At 39.7% G+C, this 14,760-nt stretch overlaps 1 protein-coding gene across 1 annotated transcript; it reads left to right on the top strand.

The window, feature by feature from the left end:
- The first annotated feature begins 1,250 nt into the window (after window positions 1-1,250).
- rhcga (Rh family, C glycoprotein a) lies at window positions 1,251-7,116 on the top strand. The gene is made up of 11 exons (XM_031314316.2): window positions 1,251-1,557; window positions 2,160-2,352; window positions 3,241-3,391; window positions 3,507-3,654; window positions 3,812-3,978; window positions 4,072-4,209; window positions 4,945-5,081; window positions 5,323-5,447; window positions 5,904-5,977; window positions 6,096-6,169; window positions 6,263-7,116. Exons 1-11 carry the CDS (start codon window positions 1,329-1,331, stop codon window positions 6,294-6,296), a joined length of 1,470 nt encoding a protein of 489 aa, XP_031170176.1. The 5' UTR covers window positions 1,251-1,328; the 3' UTR covers window positions 6,297-7,116.
- The last annotated feature ends 7,644 nt before the right edge of the window (window positions 7,117-14,760 follow it).

The following is a 14,760-nucleotide window of genomic DNA, read 5'->3' as shown; positions in this document are numbered from 1 at the left end:
CCATACTTCCCATCCAGTGTTTATGCTTGGGCAGTATGCCAGTTTTGTTCGGTAAGGGTTGTAGAAATGTGGTCCTAGGACTGCGGTCCTGAAACTGCTGCTTCCTCTATTGCAGGAACATAGTATAGATCTACGAGGGCCTTTAGGTAACATAAAACGCGAAAGGCCCTCTCAAGAGCCAGTTTTTGGTTTGTCCGTTCTGGGCTACTGTAGAAACATGGCAGAATGCAAAATGCCAGGCTCCGTGGGACAGGACCTGCTCCATATAGATATGAAGGGCTTGTCTCTCTCGGGCGCGCGCGCTCTGACTCGTTACGCCAAAGAGGAGGGGCCAACTTCCGGCAAACGACAACGCTGCTTAGTAGACCTCTGCTGTACTATCAGTGATTAGCAGCAGTGTAAAACTGGCTCAGTAAAACCTCTGTTAAAGTTAGTTAATTATTTAGTACCTGTGTGCGGGTTGTATGGGTTGGTGCGTATTTTTTACCTTTTGCTATGCATTAACCGCGTCAATGAAGGCTTTTTAATATTTTCTTCAACAGGAGTGCCTTGGTTTTCAGCTGTTCTGGTACTATTGGATTACCCCTGCACCAAATACAACATTGTTAGACTTTTTTCAACGACCACCAAAAAGAAGAGCTCCTTTTCTCAGTCTTCCCACTTATTTTATTATTTATTGTTGTTACATAAATATATGCAAAGCACAAAGAGAGAATCAGACTGAGACAGAGACAGAGAAAGTTTAAAGTAACATACACCTATAATTAGTTGACAACTCTATTGATGATATGTAGTGTAAGCCTGACTGACAGGTGTGTTTACCCAGGATCAGTTTAATGTTCTCCCAGAGCAGATGGCTGACGCTCAAAAATCATTTCCAATACAGGACCAAGTGAACAGCAAGTCATTATGTCACCTGCAGTTACAGGTGTTACATATTTACCGTTACACTAGGCCTGAAATGTGTTACGTTGACCTACGTCTGGCTTGGTCATTTTGTAATTATGGCTAGAAGTTGCCACATCACAAAATGATGCCATATCAAGTTAATCTGTACTGAATTATTTCCATCACACATTTCTGCAGTGATTACTTTATTCCCTGCAGTGGTTACATACCTGTTTAAGGAGGAGTGTTGTACAATAAGGAGTGGTTTTCTTGCTAACAGGTTAGGCGTGTCCACCCCCTGTGTGTGAGTGGAGATTTGGAGTACACCACCTCCAATGGTCCATATATATAAATACCTGCTGAGAAGCTGGCAATCATAGCTGAGCAGGCGGCCTGGCTGAGAAATGAGATAAGAGCATAATCAGCAAAGAGTTGTCAACATGGAGAACTGTTGTGAAGGCGCAGGAAATTTTTTCGGCCGGCAAAAGAACACCAATATTCGTGTTAGTCTGCCGGCAGTCTGCTTCGTCTGGCAGATTGCTATGATTATACTGTTTGGGGTTTTCATCCGGTATAATGAGGAGTCAGACGTACGGAAATGGATAGAGTTCAAACATAGTCACAACATCACCAGCGATATTGAAAATGACTTCTACTTCAGATATCCCAGTAAGTACAACCTAAGACAGCCTGTAAAGAAATTTACCTTGCAATAAAAGTTAAATGCAGGTGTTGTTACACTGTTGTTGTTACAGTGATCTTGTAATGTTGGCCATGGACCAACAATGTTTTTTTTCCCACTGATGGCGAATGGTTGGATATGATTGCGTTATTTCTTAAAGCTGCAACAGTTTTAATTTTACTCTCCTGTTTCTGTCTTTGTTTTGTGTTCATTGCAAGACATTGACAGAGGTCCTCTCTTCTACTTGCAAGATTAAAATATTAGAATATCACTTCTTGGCTTACTTGTGACACTGGCAATTTGGCAGCAATTGTATTCCCAATATGTTGTAACCTTTTCATGAAATTCTCCATTTGCAAAGACATCTTAAAGACAGCATTCAGTTTAAACGAAATGGTTGCAATCTCAACATGCAACATTAATTACAAATCTATGATTATATGTCTATAAGAAACTTAAATTCAGCCTATAATTATCCTAAGCTAATTAATGTGAAGTAGAAAATGAAAGTGCTAGAGAGAAAAATATTTCTGTTTCTGTTTCTCATTGAATGCCATTACACAAATATGTCAAACTTCCCTCTTTCCAGGCTTTCAGGACGTCCACGTCATGATCTTTGTTGGATTTGGTTTCCTCATGACCTTCCTGAAACGCTACAGCTTCAGTGGTGTGGGCTTCAACTTCCTGATTGCTGCCTTTGGTCTGCAGTGGGCTCTTCTCATGCAAGGCTGGTTCCACTCGCTCGACCCCAACACCGGGAAAATCTATATCGGAGTAGAAAAGTAAATCTTTACTGCAAGAAAAAAAATAACATATTATTTATTATTATATATATATATATATATATATATATTTATACATCATCAATCACTAAGTAAATTGGAGAGATGCAGATGTGTGCACGGGTGCGTTATGTAACTCAAAAACAGAGACACATTCTGTACCTGTCAAAATTCAGATTTATGTACGTGGAAAGTACTGTCAGGCCCTGCCTCGTCATGTCCTTGATGCAAAGCACACATTCTTTTCATAGCAAAGAGGAAGTTTAATGTAATGGCCCTAATGTGCAGGCTACAATTTGCACAAAATGCAGATTTAAGCTTTAGCCATTTTTCCACTATAGCAGGGTTGACTCATGGCATTTGATTTGTTTGGAGGCCCTTAATTCACTATTAGGACCTGTTTTTTTTTGTAAACTGGGTATCGTGCAAACTATGGTATAGAAGTGCAATGCTGGATCCATGGAGTAGTCTTTTAAATACAGTGAACACAGCAGATTATACATGGCAGCTTTATTATACACTCACCAGAGAACAGAAAGTGCCCCTGTGTGAACACAACCTAATATAGGAATACACTCTCTCTACAAGACAGGGCCACATCATTAGATATTAATGAATTCACTGATATTGTAGTTTAGTGGTGCCAAATCCCTGACAAATGTGTGGTTCAAATCAAATTACCAAAAACAATCTGACATGCACTGAACCTTAGACTTTTGGGAACCATGGGGGTCTGGGGCCTAAGGGCAGTTGGCCTTTGTACTTTGCCCAGTTGGTAATCCAACCTTGCTTTGACTCCTTACAATAATTTGGTGCATCATTTATTGCTTGTTTGGTCATTAATGTTTCCACTCATTCTGACCTTGTTCTTTTCCTCGCTCCCCATAGTCTGATTAACGCGGACTTCTGCGTTGCTGGCTCTCTGATTGCCTATGGTGCCCTCCTGGGAAAAGTAAGTCCTGTCCAGCTGATGGTTGTCACTTTATTTGGCGTCACGCTGTTTGCTGTGGAGGAATACATCATCCTCGACCTTCTTCATGTGAGTCTCACCAAACACAATCATCCCACAGGAAACTTTATCACTGTTCGAAAGGTGAGAATTTTCCTTCAAACGTTATTTAGCAATATCTCTTTTGTGCTGCTTATTCCTACAGTGCAGAGATGCTGGTGGCTCCATGGTCATTCACGCCTTCGGAGGGTACTATGGTTTGGCCATCTCCTGGGTCCTCTACCGACCAAACCTACACCAAAGCAAACGCCTCAATGGATCGGTCTACCACTCTGATGTCTTTGCCATGATAGGTGAGTGATTTATATTTTACAGTTTTAAACCTCACATGTCAGTGTTTTCTTTAGTTCATTTGTCATATCTAATATTTTATATTCATCATTGTTAAAACTGCTCACTTGGTTGTAAATGTGCTAATCTAACTGTGGTTTGATTGACTTTCTATCACAGGTACACTGTTTCTATGGATGTTCTGGCCCAGTTTCAACTCGGCCATCACAGCACATGGCGACGGACAGCACAGAGCAGTCATCAACACTTACCTCGCCCTCGCTTCCTCTGTTCTCACTGCGGTGGCCATCTCCAGCATGTCTCAGAAAAGAGGAAAACTGGACATGGTAATGCCATGTCACTGAAAAACAACAAATCTACAACCAATCATCTATGTATTTCTTATTTTCTCATGACTAACATGCTGTTTTACCTGACAGGTGCATATCCAGAATGCCACTCTGGCAGGTGGTGTTGCCATGGGAACAGCAGCAGAGTTCATGATCACTCCTTATGGTTCACTAATCGTGGGTTTCTGCTGTGGCATCATCTCCACCTTTGGCTACGTGTTTGTCACGGTGAGACTGCAGTCTTTCACCTCCTAACTTTTAATCTGAGAGAACACTTAAATACTGGAAACGGAAACTTTAAAAAAAGAGGCATAAAAAACTGTAAAATGAAGCCATCAGTTATGGGTTGTATTACAGGAAAATAACACGATTATAAGAAGTAATGACTCAGTTTAGGAGAAGGCACTAAAATTAAATGTAAGATAGAAAAAAGTCCCATGAACTGACGCAAGGTGTTGTGGCACACTTCAAAACGTTAGGCGTGTCTGTTTTTTCAAATGGATTTTGTAATGAGACACTTCACATTAAATGTATTTAAAACATGACCTAAAATAAAGTTTTAAATATTGATTCTGGGGTTTTAAAAACCTGATGAGGATTTTACAGCAGGTTTGTATACGTACATACAAATTACACTTTTTGAGTTTTTAAAGGCTTATTCTGATGTTTTAGAGTCAGTAACTTGGATGAAATTAAGAGAATTTCTATACTACAATTATGTTCCTATGCCATTGTGGAGAAGGATTTGAAAATACATGCAGTCCATGATGGTGATATATAATGTATAACATATTTAATTTTAACAGTTAAGGGAAAATATAAACTTTGAAGAAACATAACCATATGAGAAATCACAGGTGTTTTTGTTTTTTTGCAATGGCCGAGAATATACTCATGACCTCTGTATTTTTCAATTTGTGACTATGGCCCTGGTTACACATTATGTTTTTTTCTCATTCTCAGCCCTTTTTGGAGAAATACTTCAAGATCCAGGACACATGTGGTATCCACAACCTGCATGCTGTGCCAGGGATGCTAGGTGGATTTGTAGGTGCCATTGTGGCTGCAGCCGCCAGTGTAGAAGTCTATGGCAGAGAGGGGTGAGGGACTGGCGCACACACACACACACACACACACACACACACACACACACACACACACACACACACACACACACACACACACACACACACACACACACAGCTTGAAAGAACTGACCTTCCCTGTTTGTTGACTCCGACATAGTGAATGAAAGCACTCATTGACATGGAAGCATACACCAAGATTTCATGCGTTGTCTTCGTCTGGTTGTGCAAATTAAAAGTTATTTTTTGTTCCTAGGTTGATCGAGACATTTGCCTTTGAAGGCGATTTTGCAACCAGATCTGTATTAACCCAGGGAGGCTACCAGGCTGCTGGCACATGTGTGGCTATTACATTTGGACTTGTTGGAGGAGCACTTGTTGGTGAGTTTGTAAAATGTTTTGTGTATTACAGTACTAAAAGACTCAGGGAAACAGTTCCATATAAAGCAGTCTGTTTCAATAATTATGATAAAGAGATCCAGAGGCATGGCAATGTTTATTTCTCTCCACATGTAGTGGGATGTCACTTACAGTAAAATAGTATATTTCAATGTCAGTGTTTCTGTGTGTTACAGTTAGGTAACATTTAGTTATTTATTGATGATGTCTTTTTAAAAAAAACATATTCCTTGAGTCACAAATTGCTTGTTTAGCAGCCCAGGAATAGTCTAATACAACTTTCCTGGGATTTTAACACTGACTACCCTGAGGCTTAAGAGTTATTTGATTAAATTCTTTTAAGTGCTAAATAGGTTTTAACTGCATCATGGCCATGAAAAAGGTATTGAAACTGAAGTGAGAAGTCTTGCTTAATGTCGTTTCCTTCTCTCTTCAAAGGTTTCATTCTGAAGTTCCCCATTTGGGGTGACCCTGCTGATGACAACTGCTATGATGATGAAGTTTACTGGGAGGTAAGAGTGCTTTTCAACCACTAGATGGTGGTCTTGCCCCTTTTTTAAGAGTGAGAACACTATTAAATTTCTCTGATGGATTTCTGGCTCATGATCTGATCACATGTATCTGTTTCAGGTTCCTGAGGATGAGGAGACCATCCCTCCTGTTTTGGAGTACAACAACCACATGATACACAAGCACCAAGACATGTAAGCTAACTCTCACTTACACATCCTCATTTACTCCTTGCTCTCTTGAATTCTCATTACATTAAATGTGATTTTCTTCTTTTTGTTTGACAGATCCGAGTCAAACTTCTCTGTGGAGCAAAGTTAAAGGCCAACACGCTCATATCACTTGGAACTTAATACAACTGTTATACAACACTAATTCATGAAGGAGCAACGCTCAAATTCAATTTTACAAGAAAGGAACAATATTTTTGACACAAAGGTCCTCTGCCACTCTTGTATTGCAACATTTACACATGATACATTTGTCTAACACCTTTGCCAATGATTTGAAGCTTAATGTTATGATGACGGAGACCAAATATCTCATTAATGGAAAAGTTATCCTGAATCAAAACTGGTATTATTTTAGAAGGAAATTTATATAACTATATTTGCTTTCTCTTTCACTGTGGTTGAAACATTATATTATTTGCAGATGTGTAATGATAGCATGAGAAGTTAAAGACTCCTTGTTTATGTTGTGTAAGCTGGTTATAACGCACAGAAGAACTGAGAAAAGTTTGTAGATCACTTATTTTACATCTTTTATCTTTAAGGACCATAGAAAGCTCTGAATTATTTAATGTATTATTACATTTTCATTGATAATGTTTGCCATTTTATCTTTTATAAATGAAAAGTCTGTTAACATACAGTTTATTTAGTTGTGCATGCAAATAAGAAGGCGTTAAGTGAATAATCAATGTTTTTTGTGCAGCCAAATTAGGAAATTTTTGAGTTGTATGTCTTACTAGTTATTTCTTTCAAATAATGTATAGGTCTTTGTTAGCTGCATGTACGTATTTTAACCGCATTATTTGTTTGGAAGTTTTGAGTAACTACTGTAACTATAATACAATTTCCAATGATTTGGTTGCTATAGTGTTGAATGTTATATCTCCAATACATTATATTTGATTTTATGTGAAAATCGGCTTGTTTTGTTATTAACATAGTTTCAGATATAAACATTCATAAATCACATGTAACTGAAATTAAACAATAAAATTATATTATTGTCTTTACACCACATTTGTACAAGTACCTATGATAAAAATGCAATAATATCATAGTAAAATTATTACAATACTGATATTACTGCCACAACTGTGATGGCCGCCCTCATGTGCCTTTAACTAGAATAAATAACAATCATGATAAGAGAATTTTCCTTTATGCATACAAAAGTAGCCTAAAAAATTAAACACTAAAACTAGGGGATTTAGTAGGTCAATCATATTCACCTCATTGTCCCACAATATCTCCCTCGACACATTCTGGCATTGTTGGTCAGTTTCATGCACTTTCATATCTCCCCACTGTCTCTCCTCTCCCAATGTGAATGAGATTGTAAACATTAGTTTAAACTCTGTAAACATTAGTTCACAACCAGCTTTAGTGTGGTGCATGCAGTATTGACAAAAATGCAACTTAAAGGAACATGCCGACTTATTGAGACTTTCAGTTAGATAAGTCCATACATACCCTTCTCATCTCAGTGCGTGTTGTAACTCTGTCCGACGGCCCCACCGGTAGCTTAGCCTAGCACAGACCCTGGAGATAACACGTTCCAACTAGCCTACTGCTCAGAATAAGTGACAAAATAACTCCAACATGTTCCTGTTTACACGTTGTGATTTGTATAGTCACAGCGTGTACAAATAACAAGGTCACATGAGACATAGCCATCTTCTGACCGTATATATAAATTCTCAGAAAGGTGAAGCATTGCTACTCTCTGCTCGGGGCTTCTCAGGTGCTGCAAGCATATCACTCCGCCCAAGTAGTAGAAGTAGCACTGCTTCGCCTTTCTGAGAATATAGTTCCCAGTTTATATACTGTTAGAAGATGGCTGTGTCTCATGTGACACAAATCACAACATGTAAATAGGAACATGTTGGCCTTATTTTGTCACTTATTCGGAGCAGTAAGCTAGTTGGAACCTGTTATCTCCAGGATCTGTGCTAGGCTAAGCTACCGGTGGGGCCGTCGGACTTACAACACGCACGGAGATGAGAAGGGTATGTATGGACTTATCTAACTCTGGGGGTTACGGTGAATAAGCTAAAATCCCAATAAGTAGGCGTATTCCTTTAAGACATTACCACAAACCAATTGAACCATTCTCAAGAACACAGTTTGCACACAGTTAACTATTGTTTGAATTGACTCATTCGTTTGACCTAAGTTGAATGACGCTGGTTAGTTTTAACTCAAAAATACATCACACATGCAGGCAAGTCTCCAGTTCTCCTGACCTGCACGAGAGCAACTAACCACTGTGCCACCTGTGTCTATTTCGCTCTGATGCAGGACTGTCATATAATGCATCACATGTATTATGTCACTCTTTGGTACCACTTTCTAATGAAGCAAAAGAGGAATTATAAAGTATACCTAATTACTGAAGACTGACATGTTATCAAGTGAACATTTATTGACTGAAAAGAAATTCAAGAAGGAGAGACTTCATTAATTGTAAACAATCAATTTATTGAAGTGCATGATAAAAACAATTTGAGAAGAGTCTTAGACGATTAGACCCCATCGTGACATGGTATATTTAGGGGGGTAGTGATGCCATAATTAGCTCAGGATATTTCCCTCCGGGGTCTAGACATTGGTGGTGGTGAAGATGATGGAATGTGGAGCAGGACAGGGCGTTGATATACGTAATGAAGACTGGAGGTGAAGGTGGAGGAGGGTCGCATCCGCTCATACTGAAATAACAAATGACAGCAGCAAAGAGGAGAAAGGATTTGGACATTTGACAGCAAGGATATGATTGGCTAAGAGAGATGAGGCAAAATCTGGTTGGACTACTTAGAGTGAACATCCACAGAGTAGAAGCAAGAGAGAGATGAGAATGAATGAGAGAGTAGAGGCAGTCTTCCTGATTGAACTTTCGCTAAGTTTCATAGTAGGACAGGATTAGAGCAGTCTGTATCCAGAGCTGTCCAACAGGCCTGGATTTTAATCATTTTAAGGGCAAGACCACATGGCCTTTGGTGTTGTCAATTTCTTGAGGGCAAAAATAATGAATTAAACTTATGTGCTCAGGGTTTCACTTCACAATGTTGCCCAATAAGAAATCAGAATCTCGACAAATGACAATAGTCTAAAAACTGTATTGACAGGAAAGAGGCAGATGACTAAACAGGGAAATCAGCGTGTTTTTTTGAGGGGCAGAATAAGGCTAAACTGAGGAGGGACCTGGTCACCATCAACATTCCTGCCCTGCCTACCAGGGTTGCTTTTCATGGCTGCATTCATGCATTGCAGCAGCTTGGCAGCAAGAAAGTAGCTCAGTGAGAAAACAAGTTCCCAATAAAGCACATCCAAAAGTAAGCAGCCCAAAAACCTGACCAGAGATTGCAAGTATGTGTCAGCTGGTGCCATGACAACAAAACTGAAAACTACTGCTTGTCCTACAGAAAGAACAGTGAAGATGCCTGCTTTCACAATGGCAAAAAACATCCAAATAATTTCTTCTGTCACATGGAAAACAGTCAAAATTGCTGCCAGCAGGATGATAAAAACAGTACAAATATCAGTTTTTACCATTGCAGAAACAGCACCTATTCTTGCTGCCACAGGAGCAATTCTGGAGAGTGACTCAATAAGCATATCAATGAGTATTTAGCCACAAACGTAGGCCAATATGATGGCGACAATAAATGGTGAGTAGCTGATGGCACTATATGTTGACAAATTCTACTTTTGTCAGTTAAAAAGCAATAGCAATGCTGGCTCTGGTTAGCATGTAAACTGTGTACATCAGAGCCCGTCTCTTGTTCAAAGCAGCAGCATATCTCGTCTTAAGGGAGCTCCTGTGTGAGATCTTAGGGTCTTGTCTTCCTGTTGACCTCTGCAGCTAGTCAGGTTGCTCAATGGCTGCTAACAGTTACTTTGAAGTCCCTACAGCGTTGTAGACTCCTCCAGGGGACACCTGTCTGCTACAAGTGGTGAAGAATAAAAAAATTCCTCTGCTTTTTAATTTGTTTTAACGATCCTCTCAACAAAGGTTGAAAATCTACTTTTATAAATCTTTCTGGTAACCCTCTTTATAAACTTCTACTTGGTTACTGTTCTTAGTTCTGAGTGTTCTGGCTTTATGACGTGCGTCAGAGAATTCTAAAGGGGGCGGGGCTGCAGATGATAGAGACCATAGTTGTATATTATTATCATAGACTGTATTATTAATAATATACAGTCTGTGATTATTATTAACAGTCTATTATGATAGAAACAGAGCGCGAACAGAAAACTGAGTTTTTATCTTTTACAGTCACAGACGTGAGGAATCAGCAGGTGGACTGCGGATCCTCACATCAACTTAAAGATATATCCGACGTTACGTTTGCAGCAAGCATTTTGTTACCAAGTCAAATATCTAAATGACAGTTTTAGGCTAACTATATTTCTGTACGTGAAGCTACATGTAACGTCGGGCATAGGCTAGCGTTCTTTGTAAAACGTTCTTTGTTTTGCGCTCAAACTTCTCGGTTTAAAACTTTTTGAGCTCAGAGATGACACTCATTTTACTGAAATTAGCAGCAATTCTGATGGTTTTGTAACTTTTGCTACAAAAAGCCCTAGCGTTTGTTTTAGGGCCACTTGATAATGCTTTTGAAAAGCTTTAATTAATCTTTCTCTTTTCTTTTCTTCTAGCCTACTTTGGAGGTCGACCATAGTCACAGAATTGATAATAATAAGCTATAGTTCTCATTATTCATCCATCAGATGTCACACATATCACATAGCCCTGGTTGAAATATTTTCTTATTAACTACAATTCATCTTTTAGCCTACTGCACATGGTGGAGGTATGAGGTAAAAAAATGATGGGGTAATGTTGTATCAATAGATAATAGAAATAGAAAATCAAAACTTTTGTCCTTAGACATATAGCATAAAGACAATTATATGTAGGCCTATATGTATACTTTGACTTGTGTGATATCTCCTAAATACATTTTAGGGTGAGCAGTAGTCAGTGTTATAGTTTGTCGATCACAGGTTTTAATAAAACAAACAAGATAAGAAGTTGCATGCAGTCAACAAAAACTGTGATGCATATATATTTTTTCAGTAGTACACATGAATATTTCTCTCCAGCTGGGTGTCAGCAGGTTTCTATTATTTGTTCTCATGAGGACACCTACTGGACTCATCTACACTTACAGTTATGTTGCAGTATTAGCAAAAGACAGTTCCAACATTTCATAATAAACAATTTACTGTTTGTACTAATTGTTTGTATGATTTCTTTTACAACAACACAAATCAAATTACCACCTGGCATGACAGTAAAAGATATACTAAAACAGGAAACTATAATTCTCTAAAATTTGCCTTAATTAACCTTTCATCAATTTTTTTTTTTATTTAGATAAACTTAAATTGGAAAAAGGATTTACCTAACCTTTTGTGAATTCTGACACTGTTTCAATAGTGACAACTTATAATTCATGTGACTCTGACAACTCAAGGACTCAAGTAGCATCAGATTTAAATGCCTGTGAACTGATGCTGCTTGAATGAGGGGAGAAAAATCCTCATCTCTATGACAGCTGTCTACAGCTTCATTTTGACTGAAGGCGTAAGTGTGGAGAGTCTAAACCAGGAGCCAGAGGAAGTGGATGTCCGGCTCCTTCAGGTCATTGTGGGCTTGTTTGTTGCCTCCAGGGCTCTGGTCCCTCTGGTCCCTTTATTCTGATGGTAATGAGGCTTGGATAGGCCGGTCAATAGGGTCATTTCCTGACCATTCACTGTGCCATTAATGAACTCTAAATACACTGGGTGGACATATGCTTTGTGCTAGTCTTGTCAGTTTGGCTGGTGGTAGAAGCTTTATTGAGTGAAGGTCTCTAAAAAGGCCTGATGGGGTTAAACAAGTTAACTGTTAAAACACTGCTGGGGTCCAATACCTCAGAGTCTGTGTTGTTTGTACAATGAAACACAACATTTACATTGTGTCAGACATGTACCTTACTATAGATGCACTGCTTTTGACCACCTACAGATCTGTTTTAATTATTCACATCTTTATAATTACATTATAATTACATTTAGCTGACGCTTTTATTCAAAACGACTTCCAATACATTTACACTCATTCACACACCGATGGCAATCAGGAGCAATTGGAGGTTGAGTGTTTTGCCCAAGTACACTTTGACTGACTGCAGGGCCAGGGATCGAACCACCGAACTTCTGATTGGTAGCAACAGCAGTGTACCAGCTTGTGTGGTTGTCTTCTGTCTGTTCACTCTTCTTGAACTTGTATTACATAACCACTAATAGATTCAGGAAATAAATACTGACACACAGAAGCAAGGCAGTTTTATTTATAAAGCACGTTTAATACATAGAGGTAGGTTCAAGGAGCTTTACAGAGAAGTTAAAAAAGGGGCTGAAGATTTCAAGTTTGAAAATGAAACATCTGGGGGTTTACAGTTAAAAAGAAATTACTTTACCAGACCTCTGTAGTCTCCTTGAGGACAGCGGCTCGAGGCGACATTAGCCACGACTACCATAACACACCCGAATCTCCTGGGTGGTTAAGTTGTATTGTTGGTAATGTAGGTGCAAGAGTTTGACAAGGAAGTAGAACGAGCAAAATAAAAAAGACAATGTCTCTGGTACTTTTACATTTTCTTCATCAGAGTCCTTTCAATCAAAAACCAAAATGATCAAAATGTGACTCGGTGGTTTTATGATGTTTGTTTGCTTGCACTGTCAAGGCTACAAAGGCTACAAATCAATCTGTGTAATCAAACCTATAAAATAAGCAAATCCAGTCTTTTCAGTAAATGCAGAAGTTTTCTGTTAAATAGAGATAGAGATAGAACCACTGTAACAGAGATGTTTCTCTTAAATCACTGTGCAAACAGGCCGTGCAGCGACCTGATGCCAGAGGAGAGCAAACGCAGCTCGTCTTGTGAATCATATGACCCTGGGGAGAGTGTTTGTGAAACCACTTGGTCTGCTATTGTCCTCCTGGGACTGGCCTCCTTTGAAAAGCTGCAGAAAGCCTGTAATCAGATTAAAGGTTGCTGGGAAAGGGAGGAGGGATTTTTGAGGAATAGTGAAGAGGTCGTGGAAGTTCTCTAATCAGTACCTGCCATTGAAGTGCAGAAGAGGGGCTAAATAACGCAGCAGGAGGGGAGGCGGGAGCAAAGTTGGAGGGACAAATTGGCCTGTTGTTGGAGGGGGATAATGGGACAATGAGGGAGGGGAGTATAATCAGTGAGTATAGAGTGGGGGAGAATAGGTGCAATGGGAAAAGGAGGAGACTGAAGAACTCCAAAGGCGGTGGCCTTGTCCCATCCTGCCCTTGCAATTATATCACCTTTGTGAGCTGATTGGAGCAGGCTGCAGAGTCCATCTGGGCTTTTAGATGGACGTAACAACCTACATTTTCTCACTATCCTCGCCAAGCGGTCTCACCGGGTCACTCAGCGAGAGATCAGGGGCAGGATTGTGGTCTAAATGAAGCTCATCAGCACACTCCAGCCCTTCTAAAGGTCCATAATACCTAGTCTATATCCACGACGTACTACTTCTGGGATTGCTCCAGTCCAGCAGGAAATTCCGCCGGATGCGTGTATAATCGCCAATGTCTGTTTCTTTCCACATTCTTTGTGTTGGAATTTTAAACTCTGATGGATTTATGAGGACTATTGTTAACTGCGCCTCAGATTTCTGCATGGTAAATTGAGACAGCTAGCTAGACTATCTATCCAATCTGAGTTTTCTCTCGCACGACTAAAACAACTTTTTGAACGTACACGTTCCACCAAAACAAGTTCCTTCCCAAGGCTATTTTGCAGCAGCTTTGTGCTTTTTGTCAGCTTTTTAGCACCGCCCACGACGATTGTGATTGGTTTAAAGAAATGCCAATAAACCAAAGCACGTTTTTCTCCCATCCCAGAATGCTGTGTGGACTAGCCAGACCCTCCTCCGCAGCGCCTTGGAGGATGGTCTGGCAAAGCAAGACTACATAATACCTAACTGCCATATGATCTTGACAATCATTAGTCACATCTCCATGCTCTCTCGCACTATTTCATCGTGTTATCTCATTTGAAACACATAAGGCTGGAGATGAAGTTTGTTGATGCAATAAAACCCTAAATTCTAACAATTAGCATTAACCTCCCTTACTGGCAATGTCCTATCACAAGATATTCCACTGAGTGCAGAACTCCACCAATCTCTCTGTAGGATCCTTTCTGTCATTGTAATTACTCATCAAACGTCCATTGCCCGAACAACAGGCATCACTAAAGGCCAATCACTATTTTTTTTTATTCACTTGACAAGAGTCCATTTGTCTGGGTCAAAGGGGAAAGTCTCAGGGGGGAAGACCTCTCTGCCAGCACTGGTGAGCAGGAGAAGCAGAAAAATCACTATTCATAGCAGGGGAGTGCTTTGATTCATTGGCACAAAGGCCACTAGTTCCCCGCCTAGATTGAAAGAAGTAGAAATCAGAGCTGCTTTAAAACATGTGCGCAGATTTCAAACTGAATGGTTTAGCTAATTAGCAGCTCCACCTGCCCTCG

The sequence above is a fragment of the Sander lucioperca genome, chromosome 3 (genome assembly GCF_008315115.2).
Source record: "Sander lucioperca isolate FBNREF2018 chromosome 3, SLUC_FBN_1.2, whole genome shotgun sequence".
Classification (NCBI taxonomy): Eukaryota; Metazoa; Chordata; class Actinopteri; order Perciformes; family Percidae; genus Sander; species Sander lucioperca.
The sequence above is the reverse complement of the archived record's forward strand: the minus strand, read 5'-3'. Positions and strand labels throughout refer to the sequence as shown.